The sequence below is a fragment of the Schistocerca serialis genome, chromosome 1, assembly GCF_023864345.2.
Source record: "Schistocerca serialis cubense isolate TAMUIC-IGC-003099 chromosome 1, iqSchSeri2.2, whole genome shotgun sequence".
NCBI lineage: Eukaryota > Metazoa > Arthropoda > Insecta > Orthoptera > Acrididae > Schistocerca > Schistocerca serialis.
The window spans coordinates 674,936,902-674,960,844 of record NC_064638.1 but is presented as its reverse complement, the minus strand read 5'-3'; the positions used below and the strand labels follow the sequence as shown (position 1 = coordinate 674,960,844).

Genomic DNA, 23,943 nt, shown 5'->3' with positions numbered 1-23,943 from the left:
ACTGTCTCCACTGGTAGCTGTCACAACTCCATTTACAGATTTATGACCTCTACGTTGCCATGATCCATCTAAAGCAACAGTTAAATCTCTACAATTTCCATTATCTGTCACAGCTTCTTCAATTGCTTTCTTCATTATTGCTTGAGCAATATCTTCAGCAGAAGATCCCACCAATTCATTATAAAACCCAAACTTGGTTGGTGGTTTTGGCAAGTTCATAATTCCACATAACATTGTCCCTGAAGCACTGCCCCTGCCAATGCAATGCAAGCCATACACTAGCCTAACATTTATATCATACACTTTCTTTCCACTATTACCACTATGAGGAATACTGTTAGAATTAGAAAACAAATCTTCTGCAGCACATTTGTTACACTTCAATAACATTTTACATGCCAAACCAATGTTTGAAGTTATTTTCAATTCCAGTCCTCTTTCTTTGCAAACTTGGCATAATATATTATGTTTCAAAATATTAGAGAGCAAGGAAATGTTAATTATTTCAGTCACATCATTACTTTCACTTTCATAGTTTTCAAATTTTTCTTTGCTGTCACAAAGATTCTTGCTGGAAGAAGTTCTATCACATTAATTTGGAGTAGTCAATGTAGTCGATGAAGCAGTCTGAGCAGCATCTCCCTTCCAAACAACAAAAGATTTCTTCTTCCACTCATTGTGCCTTTTCTTAAACACTTGATTGCTGAAACGGGGTTTATTGATACCCACAAACCAAATACGTGAAACAGGTATGAGCAAAATTCGTCAAAAACGCAAAATTGAACAACTAAACAACACAAAGCAAACTCCACAAGTCAACACACACGGTATAGCATTTATGTTTACCGATATGAACAGTCACTTGTCACAGAGATAAAGCCATATATCATTGGAAAACAAAACACTATCTAATTCCGCAAAGATACCCTGCTTACAGCCAGCGAGCGGTGCCGTCAGAGGTGACACACCAACTCGCTACAACCGTTTACGCGGCGTGTCAACTTTGCAGCAATAAAAAACACACTTAAAATTCACTTAGAAGGGTAAGACTTGATTTGTTTTATTTAGAAAACTCCAAATAATTTTATAATGAAAAAACCAAAAAAACATTAATTTTGTCATTTTCATCGTTCCGGCTCCCCTTAACAACCAATCGATTCATTATGATCCAAAAGAGAGTATGGTATGTGTGAAGCTCTTTAAGAATAAGAGCAAGGCTAAACATTTTCATCATTTCACAACTGGTTTCAGCTTTGGAAGCCGTTATCAAATGGTTATGCTGAAGAGTCTCCATATGTACAGTCTCGGAAAATAGTATTCATACACCGTTGTTGGTGCAGAATAACTTCATTTATTAGAACTAAAGATCACAAGCAGAGATGTTATTTGCTAAACCTGCAGTATAGGATTTCATTCCTAATTTGTACTTATAAATAAAAGGACACCTAAATTAGCCTTATACCAAAAATAAATAAAAATTCCATTCCATATGGTTTCACACAGTGTAGAAAAAATGTTTCATACATGCAAAGGAAATTACAATGTACATAAATATAATGACTATGTTTTATACTTTTTAGGCATTGCTTTTCTATGTATCACTTCTGCTAACCACTTTGGTGTGGAAGAAACCAGTTTTTTGGTAGTCTCTGAGGTTTCATAGCAGTCTTACTCCATATTTCATATTTCCTGGACATTATTTCAAGCGTACTTCAAAGGTGCTCAACTGGATCCAACACCACATCTAGCCATACATCCTCATACCATAATTCCTACACTGTTGAATGTGTTTGGGATCCAGCTCAGTATTTGGTCATTCCATACCAAACTATGCCATCATTTACAAATACGTTAAATTTACTTTGGTCTGTAAACAGTACCTCATTTCAGAAACTTGTGTTCTTGCTTATATGCGCTTGAGCAAATTCAGGTCTCAGTTTCTTGTTCTTGATGATGTATAGTTCTCTTCTAGGTACCCTTGCTCCATACCCTGCACTACTTAAAATGTAGCGTACAGCCCTTGATGTGATTTCCTTCCCGAACTGATCACCAACAAGCACAGACAATCCGGAAACTATCAATTTAGGATCGTTTTTGACCATCCTTGTTAACATATTTCATCCTTTTTGAGTTAGCTTCTGTGGTCAATCTTTTCTTCTGCTGTTACAGTATTTCTTTCTCTAACTCGCGATATTATGGACTGGACAGTTGCCTGGCTTCTTCCAATAATATCAGCTATTTCTTAAAATGATATTCTGTTTTCGTATTGGGAGATAAGTATTTGTCTTTTCTTTTCAGTTGTTTCTTTCCCTTTGAGATGCATTTTGCTGTTGCATGCCATTCATGGCACATCAGAACCATCATTCATGAGGTGCAGCTTGCCACTGAAGGCATAGCTCACTGCAAGCGGTTTGTTAGTCACTTCTATGTTTACATTCCTAGTAGTGTATGAATACTTTTTTCACCACTGTGTGAAGCCAGCTGGTACGGAGCTTTTATGTATTTTTTTCAGAAGTCTAACTTAGTTAATCCTTTTATATGTACAGATTAGGAAAGACACCTCATATTGTTAATTAACCAAGTAACATCTCTGGTTGTTAACTAAAAATAAAGTTGTGGACAGCGTTGTATGAATACTTTTCCTTATTACTGTTTATAAATGGTAGCGAATTCACATTTTATATTTGCTATCGTGTTTCTTTAAAAAAATTTAAGTACTATGTGAATTCGCTTCATGGTTATACATATGACATCTTTTCTTAGCAAACAGTGGATAATGGCTTAAAATGCAGAAAACAGTTGTGAAACAAATGAAAAGTTTATAAATATCTTACTGCTTGATTGGAAAGAATACTGCATTCAGTCACAATTTGTAGGCCTATATAGGTGTTACGGTACCAGCAATGAGGAAGCTGGGTGTAACAATTTGTAGGGATATGAAATGGAATGATCACATTGTCATACATAAATGTTTTGTAGCAGATTTCCGTATTTTGATAGATACCCATCCTAGAATGTTGCTCAAGTGTATGGGACTTACATCAAATAGAATTAAAATGTGGGTAAAGTGCACTTATGGTGTGTGCGGTTTTTGGGTGAGGTGTAGATGTTGTTAACAGGGTATTTCATTGATTTGTCATGGGTGGGACACTTGAACTAAATTTTTCAACCATTGAAAGCTAATATAACAAGAAGCGTAAACAGAAATAAGTAAATACTGATGTACGATGATATGAATAGTTGTTGTACTTTCTTTTTAAATCTGAATATCAGAAATTTATGAGCTGTTAATCATCTTTAAAACATTTTCACTGGTGATACAGCAAATTGACATAGCACTGAACACGACCATCATGTACAAGATTTGTGTGAATTAATGAGCTTATATTTGAAAACATCAAAGTCACACTATTGAACATTTACCTCTATGTGAACTATCACTAACTATACATTGTTAACATTTACTTATAAAAACTGAAATTGAAGAGTTATCACAGATGAGACAATTGAAATGGAATTGCTTTTATAAGTGAAAATTAATTTCATTTTATTAATTTGGAGATGAATCAGAAACTGATATATTTAGACCTCACTTCCAATTTAGAAAACCTTATACTTATAATTAAGATAAATTTCAGTACAGCTTTCAGTGTACCTAATTATTTTAAGTTAAAAATCCACCACTAAAAGGAAAAAAAGATAATACAGATCACTGCTCATCAGCCTTCATAAATGACTAAATTTTCCTGAAAATTCATAATATAAGGTGTTCCTAACATGTTTGCTGCCTGAATTTGGGAGAACTGCAAAAACTTGTTTGATATCGATGTTGCATACATCCTTCGCCAAGTCCTCTACAAATGTTGTTGTTGTGGTCTTCAGTCCTGAGACTGGTTTGATGCAGCTCTCCATGCTACTGTATCCTGTGCAATCTTCTTCATCTCCAAGTACCTACTGCAATCTACATCCTTCTGAATCTGCTTAGCGTATTCGTCTCTTGGTCTCCCTCTACGATTTTTACCCTCCACACTGCCCTCCAATACTAAACTGGTGATCCCTTGATGCCTCAGAACATGTCCTACCAACCGATCCCTTCTTCTAGTTAAGTTGTGCCACAAACTTCTCTTCTCCCCAGTCCTATTCAACACTTTCTCATTAGTTATATGATCTACCCATCTAATCTTCAGCATTCTTCTGTAGCACCACATTTCAAAAGATTCTATTCTCTTCTTGTCCAAAATATTTATCGTCCATATTTCACTTCCATACATGGCTACACTCCATACAAATACTTTCAGAAACGACTTCCTGACACTTAAATCTGTACTAGATGCTAACAAATTTCTCTTCTTCAGAAATGCTTTCCTTGCCATTGCCAGTCTACATTTTATATCCACTCTACTTCGACCATCATCAGTTATTTTGCTCCCCAAATAACAAAACTCCTTTACTTCTTTAAGTGTCTCATTTCCTAATCTAATTTCCTCAGCATCACCTGACTTAATTCGACTACATTCCATTATCCTCATTTTGCTTTTGTTGATGTTCATCTTATATCCTCCTTTCAAGATGCTGTCCATTCCGTTCAGCTGCTCTTCCAAGTCCTTTGCTGTCTCTGATAGAATTACAATGTCATCGGTGAACCTCAAAGTTTTTATTTCTTCTCCATGGATTTTAATACCTACTCCAAATTTTTCTTTTGTTTCCTTCACTGCTTGCTCAATATACAGATTGAATAACATTGGGGAGAGGCTACAACCCTGTCTCACTCCCTTCCCAACCACTGCTTCCCTTTGATGTCCCTCAACTCTTACAACTGCCATCTGGTTTCTGTACAAATTGTAAATAGCTTTTTTCTCTCTCTATTTTACCCCTGCCACCTTTAGAATTTGAAAGAGAGTATTCCAGTCAACATTGTCAAAAGCTTTCTCTAGGTCTACAAATGCTAGAAACGTAGGTTTGCCTTTCCTTAATCTAGCTTCTCAGATGAGTCGTAAGGTCAGTATTGCCTCACGTGTTCCAACATTTCTACAGAATCTAAACTGATCTTCCCCGAGGTCGGCTTCTACTAGTTTTTCCATTCGTCTGTAAAGAATTCGCATTAGTATTTTGCAGCCGTGACTTATTAAACTGATAGTTCAGTAATTTTCACATCTGTCAGCACCTGCTTTCTTTGGGATTGGAATTATTATATTCTTCGTGAAGTATTTCGCCTGTCTCATACATCTTCCTCACCAGATGGTAGAGTTTTGTCAGGACTGGCTCTCCCAAGGCTGTCAGTAGTTCTAATGGAACGTTGTCTACTCCCGGAGCTTTGTTTGGACTCAGGTCTTTCAGTGCTCTCTCGAACTCTTCACGCAGTATCATATCTCCCATTTCATCTTCATCTACATCCTCTTCCATTTCCAAAATATTGTCCTCAAGTACATTGCCCTTGTATAGACCCTCTATATACTCCTTCCACCTTTCTTCTTTCCCTTCTTTGCTTAGAACTGGGTTTCCATCTGAGCTCTTGATATTCATACAAGTGGTTCTCTTTTGTCCAAAAGTCTCTTTAATTTTCCTGTAGGCAGTATCTATCTGACCCCTAGTGAGATAAGCCTCTACATCCTTACATTTGTCCTCTAGCCATCCCTGCTTAGACATTTTGCCCTTCCTGTCGATCTCATTTTTGAGACGTTTGTATTCCTTTTTGTCTTCTTCATTTACTGCATTTTTATAGTTTCTCCTTTCATCAATTAAATTCAATATTTCTTCTGTTACCCAAGGATTTCTACTAGCCCTCCTCTTTTTTCCTACTTCATCCTCTGCTGCCTTCACTACTTCGTCCCTCAAAGCTACAGTATTTCTTTCCCCCATTCTGGTCAATTGTTCCCTTATGCTCTTCCTGAAACTCTGTACAACCTCTGGTTTAGTCAGTTTATTCAGGTCCCATCTCCTTGAATTCCCACCTTTTTGCAGTTTCTTCAGTTTTAATCTACAGTTCAAAACCAATAGATTGTGGTCAGAGTCCACATCTGCCCCTGGAAATGTCTTACAATTTAAAACCTGGTTCCTAAATCTCTGTTTTACCATTATGTAATCTATCTGAAACCTGTCAGTATCTCCAGGCTTCCTCCATGTATACAGTCTTCTTTCATGATTCTTGAATCAAGTATTAGCTATGATTAAGTTGTGCTCTGTGCAAAATTCTACCAGGCGGCTTCCTCTTTCGTTTCTTACCCCCAATCCATATTCACCTACTATGTTTTCTTCTCTCCCTTTTCCTACTGACGAATTCCAGTCACCCATGACTATTAAATTTTCGTCTCCCTTCACTATCTGAATAATTTCTTTTATTTCATCATACATTTCTTCAATTTCTTCGTCGTCTGCAGAGCTAGTTGGCATATAAACTTGTACTACTGTGGTAGGCGTGGGCTTTGTGTCTATCTTGGCCACAATAATGCGTTCACTATGCTGTTTGTAGTAGCTTACCCGCATTCCTATTTTCCTATTCATTATTAAACCTACTCCTGCATTACCCGTATTTGATTTTGTGTTTATAACCCTGTAGTCACCTGATCAGAAGTCTTGTTCCTCCTGCCACCGAACTTCACTAATTCCCACTATATCTAAGTTTAACCTATCCATTTCCGTTTTTAAATTTTCTAACCTACCTGCCCGATTAAGGGATCTGACATTCCCCACTCCCTCTACAAATATCAAACACATAATCTGTATTTTTGAATTTTCTTCAGCAGCCCTCTGTGAAATTGCAGCATACTTGTATTTGGCTGATTTCTCTCTTGCAGTTTGGAACTCCAACAAAATACTTCAGTGGTAGGCAGTGAAAACCTCATAACTCCATCTGTCTGTGAAAATTCATAATTTCTGTAGTCAGTAACTTGATAATCAAAGAGAGATTTTAAAGTATGTTAATTTCTCCAATCCATCAATAACTAGGCTTCTGATGTACAGGTATACATGTAGCAACTTTCCGTAATACTTTGTATTATTTTTTAAGAAACCATTTTTGCTTCACCTGCAAAATTTAACAAAATGGAGTTATGATATTTTCATTGCCTAGCATCAATATATTCCTGGCATGACTGTTCAACAAATGTTTCTGACTGTGTTCGTCGATCCACGCTATCACACTTCTGGCCTTGTGACATGGCGCATTACCTTTTTGAAAAATGTCACTGCCGTTGGGAAACATGGTCGTCACGAAACGGTGTACGTGGTCTACAACTAGTGTAAGATACTTCTTGGCCGTCATAGTGCTTTCACGAGCTCCACTGGAGCTGAGTCTACAATAGATGCCTTCATACCATGCAGTGGCCTGCTGATTTTATCACTTTTGAAAATGTTTTGTATTTTGACCAGGTTATCCCCTGTAAGTTTGCAAGTTGAAGTTTTCTTGTCTCCAAAGAAAAACTACTTGCTACCTTTCAGGTAGGCTTTGCCATTCAAGCTTCTTTTTTAAAAAAAATGCTGATTGTTTTTGAGGGATGGAAGGGAGCAGCTTCTTTACCTGAGCAACAGATATCTTGACAAAGGACTGAAGACATTTATATGATCCTATCTGGGAAGCACAGGTCTCTCATGCTCAGTCAGTATAGATTTTAATGTAAGCCTGTACTTTCTTTTATTTCAGTTTTCTTCCTTCAATGTTCAGTTAAACATTTTTCAGAGAAATATGCCACCATCTTCATGCTTTCCATTCATTATCTACCTTTGTGGGTATTGTATTTTCTGGCATCATTCTGCAACTTTTCTCAAAGTTTTCTCATATGTTTTGCTGACATCTTTTTCTCATTATTGAAAAAAATAATAAGTCAATATTAGTGTAAACCATTAAGGCACTGGTTGTACCATAACTTCAAAATGATCAGAAGTTTTAAGTTGTTTAGATTTTAGTAACAGTCTAAAAAAACTCTCAACAGTGAGGTACAGTTCATTTATAGATAGTCATTTACATTCTAAACACTGCTTTATCGGCAATGTTTCTATTGAATGTTCTCACTCCTAACACAAAATCAGCAGAGGTGCTGAGCTACAGAGTAGACTTTTTGTCATGGGTGTGACAATGAACGTAAAACTCTTTTTGTAAATTAGCTGTGAACCTAATATCTTCACTTTCTTTAAAAATTGAAGTTTCCGTGAAAGATAAGGTTCTGCTCTTGAGACTTAACAACTGAAACAACAACAATGGTTGCAACTTAAATTTAAACAGCGGCCAAAAACTTTTTGACCTCTATCCTCATCTGCAAAAACACCACATTTGTTTAACTATATTTCTTGAAATAATTTGGTAGCTGTAAAAATTGTTTTAAAAACAGTAATATCTAACTTTTGTAGAAAACTATGATATGAAATTACATAATTAAAAATAAAGTTAAAAAAAAAAAACCCTCAGGCTCAGTTTCACATGGAATCATCCAGTGACTACAGAGAAAGACCGCAAGCCTATATTCACCCATTTCGGAATAAAGACAATGTTCTGCGATTATTTTTTTTTTAATCCATCTCAGTGTAAAAGAAGAACATTGAAATACCAAGTTGTCGACTGTCTGGAACACAAGATAATTTTCCAATGGTTGCTCTGAAGATGCACCGCCCTCCACCTTTAGAAGTCCAGCGTCTGCTGCCGGGATTATTCAAAAGAAAAGTTGCACGGGATTTGAAACAGCACTAGACTAGTAGACTACTGGTGAATTTTTCAGTAGTGAGCAAAGTGACTGAACAAAATAATATTGTTTTCTTTTGTTATATATGTCCTTATTGTGAACAATTTTCTTTATATGTTATATGAAAAATTTTAAACGACTCTTATGTATGTATATATGTACTTCTGATGCAGTCCGTCCAGTCATGATTGCATGGAGACATTGAAGCAATTCAGAGACGGACTGCTAGATTTGTTACCAGTAGGTTTGAAAAACATGTAATTGTTACGGAGATGCTTCGGTAACTCAAATGGGAGTCCCTGGAAGGAAGGTGAAATTTTTTTTGAGTGACATTATCGAGAAAATTTAGAGATCGGCATTTGAAGCTGACTGATTTACTGCTGACAACATACATTGCGCATGAGGACTGTGAAGATAAGGTATGATAAATTAGGGCTCATACAGAGGCATATAGACAGTCATTTTTCCCTTGTTCTATTTGTGAGTGGAAATGGAGAGAATGACTGGTGGTACACGGTACCCTCTGCGAGAACCGTATGGTGGCTTGCAGTGTATCTATGCAGATGTAAACAATGCAGATCTAGTAATAAGGTAATAGTACTGGTCACATGTTTCTTTGGCACATGGGGGAGTGTCACGGAGTTGCTGAAGAAATTGAATTAGCAGAGACAAACTATTTGGAGAAAGCCTACATAACAAAGTTACGAGAACCAGCTTTATATGATGAATCTACAAATAACTGCAGTCCTCCATAGGGATTGCAAGGACAACATTAGTAATTACAGGATGCATGTGAACATTTAAGTAGTCCTTCTCCCATCGCTCCACACAACGATGTACCATGATAGAAAGAAACAGTAATAACTGTTACAATGGGAAGAACCATGTGCCGTTTACTTCACATTGGTCTGCAGAGTATGAATGTAGATGTGGATGCTGACACAATCACAGATGTCAGCAGAAGGTAACAATGGAAAGAGCACCAGATACACTGGGTAAAAGATTATGGCATTTCTCCCCAGGTATTTCTTCCCCTGCCTGCTCCGCTCTTTTTTTTTTTTTTTATAAGAACTAATAAATATTCTTCTTTCTACTGAACTGAGCTTCTTAATTCACAGTTCCTTCAGCAGATGTTAAAAGTTTGTTGTTTCATTACCAACTCTTTTTTTAAAAGTACTGTAATTCTGTAGTTAGTTGTCAGTGTATTCATGTTAAAATAGTATTAGTAATGATGCTTACAGTTGTCATAGCAACAGTGAGCAGTAAAGAAATTATAACACTTGTATGTTACTTTCTGTAATATGTAATACTAAATGGTTTTTCACTTATTGCTTATAGTAGCTCTTTACTAATTGCCAGCTTTGATTCACACCATTAGTTATTTCTAACTGGAATCTTCTGATCTGCTTTTCTTCAGGGACCTATTGGCTTGGACGGTCCAAAGGGAGATCCAGTAAGTATGCTTTTCTAACACACTGTATTGCAAATTCACTGCTAATATTCATTCGTGTAACTAATAATTTTGTGTGAGCGCGCGCGCAGTGTGTGTGTGTGTGTGTGTGTGTGTGTGTGTGTACACACACAATGCATGACATATGCATGATATACATATAATCAATGTGGAATTCCTGAATGTGCTAGGAGAATAACCAAGACGAAGTAATAGTTCATTTACTATAGTCATCTGATTTAAAGTATAGAATTGTTATGGTATTTGTTTGAAGTTTTGTATGTTAAATCAAGTGCAGAAGATTACAACAAGTACAGAATGACTAGCAGCATTTTTGTACTTAACCAGACAGCTGTTGTAAACTCATTGAACAATGCACTGTTTTTGTTCTTATGTGATGATAAGGCAGTATATGCTTCCTGTAAAACATCCCCAGAAAAAATAATGCATTCAGTTCTGTGTGAAAATCTAAAAAGCCTTGTAATCTCCTTTCCACTTTATGTGCTGTGCAGATGTGCCCAGTGTTTCATGCAAAAAATGAATATTCTCCATGATCCATAAGTCTCCAAAGTCAGTGTGCAGTATCATCTATTAGCTATGTTTGAGAAACCAGTGTTTAGAGAAGTGGCTATAACAGTCAGTTCAGAATATGTCACAAAGTGCAATCTTCAGTTATGCCTCATGACATATTCCTTGAATCAACCCTTGAAATTTATGATGTTCAATTGTTAGATATTTTAATATTTTGCTTGCATGTTCAGAAGTGTATTTGCCTACGCAAGTGGAAGCTTGTATCTGTCGTATTCAGTGCCTCATAACACATTAACTTAAAAAAGGTAAAGCTGACATCAACCCACAGGTTGGTTTGAACACAACAGTGCTCTACAATACATAGTTTTTTTGGAATTGCTGCACAGTTGCAGTCTTCTGATTTTTGAGGAAACTTACTCAGCCAATTACAGGGGTACCTACAGTTAAGCATGGACTCCAAACCATTATGTTTCATATTCGTGTACGATGTTATTAATGTATTGTCAGCAGTAGAATGTACTCTCAAGGTTCCTACACTTGATTTTTCGGTTATTAATATTCTAAATAATGTGCAGTGGATGAAACATCTATTTAGCAAAATAAAATACATATTTATGCAATGTAAGGAGACAACTGTTTCTCCTTTAATGGTGTATGAACCAACAATGAATTTAGCAAAGGCCTGAAAGTTTCACAGTGTAGTAAATGAAGAATATTGTACTGCATTTTAAACATATTGCCTTCTCTGTGTACTTGTTACAGATGCTTTTCACACTAAATTTATCTTTATGGATAAAATAATAAAACTAAATCACAAAAATTAATGATAAATCAATGAGAAAACTGATTTACAATAACTTTTGTACATATTTTGGTAGGGCTTAGCCTACTAAATTCAGTGCCCTTTTATTAGTAGCATTCTACAGAGCAGATTTACTTTTACTGTTATCACAGTGAGAGTTTACATGTGGTATACAGAGTCTTTTCTGTATAAATGAGTTGATAAGTCCAACTAATACATGGTTATTACAAATGATTGAAGCGATTTCACAGCTCTACAATAGCTTTATTATTTGAGATATTTTCACAATGCTTTGCACACACATACAAAAACTCAAAAAGTTTTTTTAGGCATTCACAAATGTTCAATATGTGCCCCTTTAGTGATTCAGCAGACATCAAGCCGATAATCAAGTTCCTCCCACACTCGGTGCAGCATGTGCCCATCAATGAGTTCGAAAGCATCGTTGATGCGAGCTCGCAGTTCTGGCACGTTTCTTGGTAGAGGAGGTTTAAACACTGAATCTTTCACATAACCCCACAGAAAGAAATCGCATGGGGTTAAGTCGGGAGAGCGTGGAGGTCATGACATGAATTACTGATCATGATCTCCACCACGACCGATCCATTGGTTTTCCAATCTCCTGTTTAAGAAATGCCAAACATCATGATGGAAGTGCGGTGGGGCACCATCCTGTTGAAAGATGAAGTCGGCGCTGTCGGTCTCCAGTTATGATATGAGCCAATTTTCCAGTATGTCCAGATACACGTGTCCTGTAACGTTTTTTTCGCAGAAGAAAAAGGGACCGTAAACTTTAAACCGTGAGATTGCACAAAACACGTTAACTTTTGGTGAATTGCGAATTTGCTGCACGAATGCGTGAGGATTCTCTACCGCCCAGATTCACACATTGTGTCTGTTCACTTCACCATTAAGAAAAAATGTTGCTTCATCACTGAAAACAAGTTTCGCACTGAACGCATCCTCTTCCATGAGCTGTTGCAACCGCGCCGAATATTCAAAGTGTTTGATTTTGTCATCGGGTATCAGGGCTTGTAGCAATTGTAAATGGTAAGGCTTCTGCTTTAGCCTTTTCTGTAAGATTTTCCAAAGTGTCGGCTGTGGTACATTTAGCTCCCTGCTTGCCTTATTCGTCGACTTCCGCGGGCTACGCGTGAAACTTGCCTGCACGCGTTCAACCGTTTCTTCGCTCACTGCAGGCCGACCTGTTGATTTCCCCTTACCGAGGCATCCAGAAGCTTTAAACTGTGCATACCATCGCTGAATGGAGTTACCAGTTGGTGGATCTTTGTTGAACTTCATCCTGAAGTGTCGTTGCACTGTTATGACTGACTGATGTGAGTGCATTTCAAGCACGACATACGCTTTCTTGGCTCCTGTCGCCATTTTGTCTCACTGCGCTCTCGAGCGCTCTGGCGGCAGAACCCTGAAGTGCGGCTTCAGCCGAACAAAACTTTATGAATTTTTCTACGTATCTGTAGTGTGTCGTGACCATATGCCAATGAATGGAGCTACAGTGAATTTATGAAACCGCTTCAATCATTTGTAATAGCCCTGTATATGGCCTCCTTACCACATTCTCCCTCTTTTGATATTTCTTTTAACAAAGCAACTATCTTATCTTGTATTTTAAAGCAGATATAACTTCATAGAAATTTTTAGATTTTGAAGTAATTGCTTAGAGAATGGAATATAATGAATGAGTAACATAATTAATAATGAGGTCAGCCATGCCAACTGCAACTTACCATTGTTCTCCAACACACTGCAGATGTTTCTGGGACCTTTGCCCATAATCCTAAGGTTGAGCCCTCCATATTTATTATCTTCCTGTGTTTTAAAGCCCCAGGTGAAATGGGTAGCAGAGAATGAATTCTCTGTGGCTTCTTGGTAAGTATGAAATCAGAAAGAGATGAGGTCAGTAGAAACAGAAGATGGGATCATCATCAAAGACATAGAAGGAATAAGAATATACACTCCTGGAAATGGAAAAAAGAACACATTGACACCGGTGTGTCAGACCCACCATACTTGCTCCGGACACTGCGAGAGGGCTGTACAAGCAATGATCACACGCACGGCACAGCGGACACACCAGGAACCGCGGTGTTGGCCGTCGAATGGCGCTAGCTGCGCAGCATTTGTGCACCGCCGCCGTCAGTGTCAGCCAGTTTGCCGTGGCATACGGAGCTCCATCGCAGTCTTTAACACTGGTAGCATGCCGCGACAGCGTGGACGTGAACCGTATGTGCAGTTGACGGACTTTGAGCGAGGGCATATAGTGGGCATGCGGGAGGCCGGGTGGACGTACCGCCGAATTGCTCAACACGTGGGGCGTGAGGTCTCCACAGTACATTGATGTTGTCGCCAGTGGTCGGCGGAAGGTGCACGTGCCCGTCGACCTGGGACCGGACCGCAGCGACGCACGGATGCACGCCAAGACCGTAGGATCCTACGCAGTGCCGTAGGGGACCGCACCGCCACTTCCCAGCAAATTAGGGACACTGTTGCTCCTGGGGTATCGGCGAGGACCATTCGCAACCGTCGCCATGAAGCTGGGCTACGGTCCCGCACACAGTTAAGCCGTCTTCCGCTCACGCCCCAACATTGTGCAGCCCGCCTCCGGTGGTGTCGCGACAGGCGTGAATGGAGGGACGAATGGAGACGTGTCGTCTTCAGCGATGAGAGTCGCTTCTGCCTTGGTGCCAATGATGGTCGTATGCGTGTTTGGCGCCGTGCAGGTGAGCGCCACAATCAGGACTGCATACGACCGAGGCACACAGGGTCAACACCCGGCATCATGGTGTGGGGAGCGATCTCCTACACTGGCCGTACACCACTGGTGATCGTCGAGGGGACACTAATAGTGCACGGTACATCCAAACCGTCATCGAACCCATCGTTCTACCATTCCTAGACCGGCAAGGGAACTTGCTGTTCCAACAGGACAATGCACGTCCGCATGTATCCCGTGCCACCCAACGTGCTCTAGAAGGTGTAAGTCAACTACCCTGGCCAGCAAGATCTCCGGATGTGTCCCCCATTGAGCATGTTAGGGACTGGATGAAGCGTCGTCTCACGCGGTCTGCACGTCCAGCACGAACGCTGGTCCAACTGAGGCGCCAGGTGGAATTGGCATGGCAAGCCGTTCCACAGGACTACATCCAGCATCTCTACGATCGTCTCCATGGGAGAATAGCAGCCTGCATTGCTGCGAAAGGTGGATATACACTGTACTAGTGCCGACATTGTGCATGCTCTGTTGCCTGTGTCTATGTGCCTGTGGTTCTGTCAGTGTGATCATGTGATGTATCTGACCCCAGGAATGTGTCAATAAAGTTTCCCCTTCCTGGGACAATGAATTCACGGTGTTCTTATTTCAATTTCCAGGAGTGTATATAAAGGTTTATTCTGGAATGTTGTTGAATGGGAACACTGTGGAAGATCATTAACCGGGAGTAAATGATCTGCTTAATGGAGAACAACCACTAATTACCTGGGCAGAAACTGCTTTAAAACAAATGAAAGAAGGGAACTTTGCCCATAATAAAAGCAGTGAGAATCATGGAATTCAGTTGTTGCACTGAATCCTGGGAGTGATATGGAGAGAAAATTGGGTACCTAGTGACTGAAAAATGGGATTTATAGTACCAATATTTAAAATAAAGGAACAGGAAATAATGTGTCAACTCTAGAGGGATCACTATTTTCCCATTATTTCTTACTTGGAAAATATTCTAGAAACAAGATTGGAACTTAGTCTAGAACTTCAGTTTGAATAAGAAGGTGGTAGGTGAAGGATTAACTGTGGAATAATGTACTTTATTTTTGCACTCAAACAAATGATATATAAATATTGGGAGAAAGGGAAAGGTATGATAAATGTTTTCTTAGATTTGGAGAAGGCACATGACAGTGTGTCACAGAATGAAATATGGCACTGGTTAGAAAAACAGAATCACATTAACTCTCTAACTACAAAAATTCTCATGCTGAATGCTAATTTAGAGCAGTATACCAATAGAAGACTGAAAGTTGGAATGGTTTAGAACATGTAGAGGTATGCAACAGGGCAGTTTGGTTTTCCCATTCCACTTCATCACATACATGGATACCACAAAGAACACAAAATTAGTGGGAAAAGAAGACCTAAATGCTCTTGTATTATATTTATGAATGTGTCTGCTTTCTGAAAACTCACCAGGAATCCTCAAAGTTGAATAATTAGGTTCGTAACTGTAAAACAAGAAACAGAGATTGTTTTCACAGTTGTGTCCACAAAAGGCTCTTTACCAAAAATGTGTACTTCATCAACCTGCTGCAATAAAGAAAATTAATGAATGTCATGAATTCAAAGTATAGTTAAAACACTTTTTAGTAACACATAGCTTTTATTACACTGAAGAATATATGAATATCAAAAAGTAAAATTATTTACGTATATTGACATAAGACAGTTGTATTTACATGTAAGTTTGTAAACAACTTAAATATAAGACATTTTATTGTAGATAGGCCTGGCTACAAATTGTCTACATCCATACAATGCATATTTGTTGCCAGGTGAATAAAGAGATGGAAATGAATTGAAGGGAAACTGAGTCTGTGGAACCCCAAGTTCAAAGAGTTTGGGTTAACTGAGAGCAAAAACAGGACACTGGTGATGCCAGTGAGTTGAACACCCACTTTACATACCCTATTTTAGGAGGGAAAGAAGATCAAGAATGTGAATAATTGTAGAGATCTTGGTACCATTGTGCCAAGTGAGGAGAGTGCCAATCTTCAGGTTTTGAACAGGGTGATCAAAGTATCCATACTTTTCAGTCTAATACGAAGACTTGTGTGGGATAAGGATGTTCCTCTAAGAGCTAAACAGACCATGTGACCATACTCAAAATTATTATTTTGCCTATCATGCTGTACAGCCTGTAGATCTGTGTCATAACCAAAAGACATGTAAGTCAACTACAAGCTTGTGAAATGAAACTCTATAGGTCTCTCTGCAAAAGCCAGTGAAAGCCAAGACCAAAAATGAGCACAAAAAGAGAGACTTGGAAGTAGAAATGACCATTTAGGAAACAGAAGTTCTTGTCAAACCAATTTAATGATAGCAGGAAAAAGAAGAAGAAAGGAGGAGTATATTGGTATTGTTGCCTGGGTGACTTCAAGAGATAAGTTAAGTCTCCTAATTGGAACTGATTTTCTTCCTTCCTCCACACACAATGGCTCTTTTCCTCACAATGTTTGGGACTCATTTATTGAGTGTATGTTTTGGTTTAGGTGGATACAATGAATTTGTGTGTAGTCGGGTGTCATGCTTGTGCTAAATGATAGCAAGAGAAGGGAGAATGTGAAACTCAGTGCCTGCACACAGTCTACTTCTCTTGAATAACACTATGTGGTCCACTAAACTTATTCCCAAGTGACAGACAGATTACCATTGACAGAGTCACATGCCCACACTCCATGGGACACTGTCGAGAGGTTTGAAATTTAATGCAGCACATTGGCATAAAGTCTGGTGATAAGAAACTTAATGCTACCCCTTCTGTTGCTTGCCATATATTGGTGTTGAACATTCCTTAAACAACCATGATTCAAATCAGCTATCTCCTATTGAAATGCTGATACACAGATGTGCATTAGCAATCTCAACTATGGAGTCAGGTTCAGGGCACTTGAAGAAAGGTAAACATGAAAAGAAATGATTGGACACTTGAGGGAGAAATGGGGAGGTGAGGGGGAGAAGGAGACACAGAGTTTACAGGCAAGAAAACATGGATATGAGAAACAGCAGCATATTTTTGAAAACTGAAGTAACGTAACATTAATCATAATACTAATGTGAGGAAGGGAGAAGACTGTAGTGAGAATAGAACACAAAGGAATGGAAGGGAAGGGAAGGGCAAGGTTGAGCAATGAGGGAAGAGAGGGAGAGCGGAGAGTCGATGGACCAAGATGAGCAGAAATTAAAGCTAGGGAGACTGTGAGACAGCAGGTTGACACCACTCACATTCACACATTCTATGAGCTTGTAGGGATGAATGTTCAAAGTAGTAATTATCTGATTTTAATTTTAGTTGAGGCAGTGTTTTCACTTCATTGCTATCTAACCCAGTAGATGGTTGAGCTATGGGACTTAACATCTGAGGTCATCAGTCCCCTAGAACTTAGATCTAATTAAACCTAACTAACCTAAGGACATCACACACATCCATGCCCAAGGCAGGATTCAAACTTGCGACTGTAGCTGTCACGTGGTTCCAGACTGAATGCCTGGAACTGCTCGGCCATTCCAGCCGGCAGTCAGCAGTACAAAAGGTGACATCTGACTAAGATGTACCATGGCACTATAACCTATGGATGCTTGCTTTTATCTGCATCAAAGAGCTCATAAACATCATCTTTACGTGTGGAAAGCTTAAAAACATTTTCAAGTACATTCCTGTGTGTGAATATGGATTTCAATCAATTTTTCCCAATGTCGATAGGCATGTGTTATGGCTTAGTACATGCACATGAGATTGGCTGGTAGAGATATTGTATTATACCAAGGAAGTTTTAGATTAGTGTGAGGAGATGCTGATGGAAGAGATGGATTTGATAAGAATAAATTCAAGTGAATAAAATTCATTTGTTTCCTTTGAAATTAGAAGTGTTTTGATTTTTATGTGATTCTGTCTTACTCAGCTTAATTGTTTTCCTGTTTTATCTCTATGGAAATTTCAGTGAAAGTTACAAGGAACCTCTTGGGGGTGTTACATTGACTGTTTGTTGTGTAAATTTTCAAGTCTAGTGGTCAGATGTTAGTTTTTCTTAGCGTGTAACTTTATCACTGAATAGTTATGAGAAGATGTGATGGATTTTACGTTTACATGCTCTCCATAGGGACATTTTTCAGGAGTCTGTGAACTATGAGGTTCAGAACAGTAACAGCATATGGATGAATTAGGATGTGAAGTAGGCTGAGCTGATGACAAGATAATATTTCAGCCATTATGGAGAGGTTGTTGAGGAGGCCGTAAAGAGTGATAGCTTATATCATGGCAAAGGATGTTTTTGAATCCTTTCAGCTAATAAGTGATGAAATAAAGTACCTCAAGTTTTTAATTTTATTTCATAGTGAAAATAATTATTCAGCAACAGCTTTCTCTCTACACAGTTAATTAGCTATTAGATTTATTCCAAATTGTATGTTAATAAAATTTAAAAAATGTATTACAGGGGCGTCCAGGAGAGAAGGGCCAAAAGGGAGAGTTGGGGAGTCCAGGTTTTGATGTCTTCTCTGCTGTTAAGGTGAGAATGAATTATACATTCATGAATGTATGTGTTGTTAGGTTTCATTCATAAATTCAGTAAATTCAAACAAATTATTTGAGAGAAGAAATTTAAAATGTAAATATAAGATATCTGTGTATTTATAAATGTAAGTGGAAAGCTGGTTATTCTTGCAAAAGCATAGAGAATTATTTTGGGAAATACTTTGAAAGCCTTGTTTTGTCTTTTATTATTTTAGAATGTAGGCTATGTGTTAAGTGCAAACCCCTTCAAATTTTATTATTGGATCCATATCTAGAAGTATATTATTAGGCATAAATTATTTTCATATTGTACTATAGCTATTTATCTGATACTCCAAAACATTGTAACAATAACTAAAGGAACCACAAGGGAAATATAATTCTGTGCCATGAAATTTATAATTTATTAGTTTACATTTGACTGTTAATGCACTAGTTTAGAGAAATGAGAAATAGAATCCCATGATTTAAGTAATAACCTTACCCATAAATTTGATCATGCTTATACAACAAATTCTGATTTCTAGCTACAGAAGTACAGTGTTTACACTCAAGCCACAAACTGTGTTGTCAATAGTTATTCTTATGTTTTAGGAGATATGACTTTCATGCACGAAAACATTAACAATTAAAACCACTATACAGATTTGAAAACAAATTTGGCTATCTCTTATCACTGTTACCTTACATTCTGCTTAGGCAAAATGATTGGAGAAAAGAAAAAAATTACAATGACAACAATGGCAAGAATATTATGAAGAGAACAACTGTTTTATTGACTTTTTTATCTGACAGTACTCTTGACACTCCCTCTCCCTGCAAACACATTTGTTTTACAAGTAACACAAATAGTCTAGTCTAAAAATACATGTGTAATGAGACTTCATGACACCATAGAAAGACAGTTATAGTCCAATCCTTGAACGATGGCAGTTCACGCACGTTGAGGCATGGACGGGGATTGCATTATCGATGATTCTAAGTGACAGTTGTGGTATGTGCATGTGCCCACACACACGTGCCTTTTGAAGAAAGCAAGTGTCTTGCAAATTAAGTCTCTTACTTGCTTATACAGAATTCATCACTACCACGACAATCAGTGATGACAGCTCACAACAAATGGAATCAAAATTCACTAAATAGCTTGCTACTTTCACATTTAATTCCCGCATTAGGTACATTATTCACAGCAGAGTCAGAACACTACTGAAAGGTCATTGGCTGAAAGAAAATATGTGACAAAGGCGTGCAGAATGAGCCTAAAGTTGACCGCCATCATTTCTAACTCTACCTATAGTGGCCTGAAAATAAATGCCTTTAAAGTTTACAATTTTCCTTTCTTGATGTCTGTTGTATTCCTAAGTTTTTTCATGTTATCAAAATACAATTTTATTTTTGTGATCAGTTTCATATTTATTTCCATTTCTATATTTCTTATTAGTAATTTTATCATTTTACACAGCAGTTTTTGTCAGTTGAATAATTAACACTGCCTGTCGAAAAAATTGAACCATCCAGAAGGGGAGGAGGAAAAGAAATGAAAGTTCATGGGTTGAGAGGGGGTGTGATATTATTTCAGTCATAACAAAATCAAGTCAAATGTACAAAGAACTTGTCAGTATGAGCCAGCTTGTCAGTATGATGTTGTACTGCCTCCTCTGGCCTGAGTGCAAGCACTGATTAGGTACCATTAAGCCATTATATCTTCTTATGTCACAGGTTGGCCCAACAACTGTTGTAACTGGTTCTTGATATACTGGCACTGGCATGGAGTTGACATCTGAGTGGTGCCCGAGATGTTGTATCAAGGACAGATCGGAGAATCTTGCTGGTCATGGAGAGTACTTAAATATCACGCAGACAGTTCATAGAGATACATGCTATGTGTGACCAAGTACTGTTCTGTTGAGAACTGGCACCACAATACTGTCACATGATAGGTAACACATGAGGATACAGGATGTCTGCGACATATCGTTGTGCCATCAGAGTTTCTTCAATCACTACCAGCCATGACCTGAAGTCATACCCTATGGTTCCTCACACCGTGACATCAGGAGTAACAAGACACTGCATACTTGCTGATAATGATCATCCAGAACAGTGTAAAACCACAGTTCATTGCTGAGCACAGTGAGATAGCATTCATCATAAGTCCATGTTCCTGGTCACAGCACCACTCCAAATGCAGCTGTTTGTGGAGTGGTGTTAATGGCAGTGTATGCATGGGATGGCAGCTTGCTAGTCCTGCTGCTGATATTATCTAATCAGGGGTGCAGGATGACACAGAATGTTTGTGGAGCCCATTACTTGTTCTTAGATGGCAGGTGCAGATGTGAAGATGTTATGATGTGCTTGATGCACAGTAAGGTAACCCTTCCCTGTGGTGAGATGGCATGTTTCCATGCAGTCAAACATCAGGCAATTGTCACATCTGAATACACTACAAATTTGAATATTACCCAATTCGACCAGCAAACTATTTTGAGGCCCACAATGAGGCTGGTTTGAAATTCTCTCAGGTGCTGATGACATTGTCTTACAGGTATATATGGGATCTCCATGCCTTACACAATGACCACTAAACATCTGACACTGTACACACCCTGTATACACACTACCAAGTTTGGTAACAAAACTATACACAAACTACACTTATGCATTCTGATGGCCATACTACATGTTGCAGGGAATTTCAGATCTATTGATTTACATACCCACAAATGTTGTGTATGTTTACACAGTTACTCTGCTATCTGGCCATGTCTTCTAGGTCTTTCACTTTTTACGTCAATGTAATACTTATATGTTTGTATTGGTCTCATGGTGTCCAGCTAGTTGCAGTCATTTACATGACACAATATTTCTGCAGTAAACCTTGCCATCACCTGCAGGTGGAATTAATATCTTTGCTACTTCATGTGTCCTTTATACCTTTATCACTTCCTATGTTTGCTCATAGTAGTTGGCTGCAAGCTTTGCTGGGTTGAGTGGCGGGGGGATGTGATCGCTGAATGCAGGCCATGAATTTTTATCCCTCAGTGCTGCTGCCGCTGCTGTCAGTTGCAGAAGTTGCTCTCAGTGGACTTTGACTTGACTTGGCTGAGCACTGGGTCAACAACATTGCTGAGAGTGAAGTGTTGTCTATATTGATCAGGCAATTGGCCACTCATATTTTGACAGTCTCCTTTGGAGCACAATCCCAAAATGACACATTAGAGTCATCTACAGGAGTTAAGACTCTGGATAATCTTTGAAATGGGAAAGACCATTTGCTCAGTTTTCTTGCCTTTTTGATGAGGTGTCATAACCATGGCATAATACCGACATTTTTAAGGATCACCCATTCTATAAATACTGCCAGCTACCCACCAGAGCACAAGAAGAGCAAGTCTGGCTCTTGTAAGAGAAGTGACCTGGTACATACTCTGGTGACTATACACAATGTCTAAGGAATTGCTCAAACTCCATGGAGAGGTGGGTTGTGTACTCTCGTTTGATTCTTCAGAGTGGGTTGACCCCCTCTCTTAGGCTTAAATTCAAACATCTGGCAGTGAGAGGGAAACAACTGCAGGAAGAGCGATGACAAACTGTAATCAATCTCATGGAGCAAGAGATTGACAGTGCAACAAAATTAGGTGCAAACGGACTCAATTTTGCAGCAATGCTGACTGCTGTACCTGTTACAGATTTCATCAGTAGTGTAGAAGAAGTAATTTACAGCCTCTCTGGTAACGATGTGGAAGTGATTCATCAGGAAATGTGCCACATGCTCACCAGAGCTATTTTACCAGAGACAGCCATTCGAGAGTTACGGAATGATCATGAAATAGTCATTTTACCTGTGGACCCTGCAGACGAATGAGATGCCTCTGTAGTACTACTTCCATTGTCAAAGTACAATTGCAGAATGAAATCTTACTAAAGGATCCAGAATACCAGGAATTAAAGGGATGCATGAACAGTGGAATAAGTAGGAAGACCATTGAGCTTCCATGCCAGTCCCTGACAAAAGTATATCATCAAAAAACTTTGACCATGAGTTACTGCACGACCAAGGCTCTACAGCTTACCAAAAATTCACAAACAGGTTATCCTTCTACAGCCTATTGTAAGCAACATAGATGCACCAACATACCAGTTGGCTAGATATCTAATGGCAATATTATGCTATTGCTGTGTCAGTAAATATCAGCACCACATCAGGTTGCAAGACTGCACTTTTGTAATCGGGACCGTATGGTGGGGTTTGATGAGGTCTCCCTCTTCAGAAAAGTGTGGCTTTCTGACTCTCTCAAACAGATCAGGAAGAAATTCAGCCCTATAATCATTGCCCTCCTTAAATTTGTCCCCACAACTACAGTCTTTCCCTCCAGTAATGACTAATGTGAACAGATTATGACCTCACTATGAGGTGCCCTCTGTCACCAATTGTTGGAAAGCTATCCATGGACAGTTTCAAAGGGAAAGCTCTGGAAAAAGCTGCACTGAAACCCACATGATTTTTCAGGGAAGTTGATAATGCACTTACACCACTCACGTCATAAAACAACGTATGGAAGTAAATGTGCCACTTGCTTTGTACATGATCTGTATGAATCAAACCTAGATTTGTTGCTGTGGAGATCTGGTATTCACCCTGTAGGTGTGAGGAGTACAGTTTCAAGGAACATGAGTGTTTGTTATCATCATACAAAACTATTTCTGGATAAGTATTCTGTTCTACAAAGTAGTTGTTTTGATCCAATTCGGATCCATAAGAAGACAGCAAGGTTTAGTCTTTGAGAAATTGATATAAAATCAATATTGAAAGAGAATTAGTGCACAAGTCTTAACATCGAGTGAGGACAGAAGCTATGTTGCAGGTGTGTCTCACTACTAAAAAGTGGATTTTCTGATAATGTACGTGGTAGTGATGAAGAGTATCAGCAACCTTCAACCACAGTGGCTGAGCAATTAAATACTTCAGTGACTACACTTGGTTTGTCTCCCATGAAGATAGAGAGTTGGAAAAAGTTACAGACCCAATTACGTTTGAAGAAAACTACAAGAAACTGAAATGTAAATGAAACACAAAATGGCAGAGGGACTAGTGGTTGAAGAGGAAGCACTATCTACTCCAAAGAAACAGAAATCATGCCATAAATGCTCCGGTTTGGACAAAATTATGCATGACTTAAGAAAAAG

General features: G+C 38.6%; 1 protein-coding gene across 1 annotated transcript in view; it reads left to right on the top strand.

Moving 5' to 3' along the window:
* Nucleotides 1-23,943, top strand: part of LOC126423533 (collagen alpha chain CG42342-like) — a 649,892-nt gene that overhangs the window by 49,230 nt on the left and 576,719 nt on the right. Inside the window, exons 4-5 of the mRNA XM_050087251.1 lie at nt 10,090-10,125; nt 18,680-18,751. Of these exons, the coding sequence (XP_049943208.1) occupies nt 10,090-10,125; nt 18,680-18,751 (108 nt within the window). The remainder of the gene's footprint in view (nt 1-10,089; nt 10,126-18,679; nt 18,752-23,943) is intronic.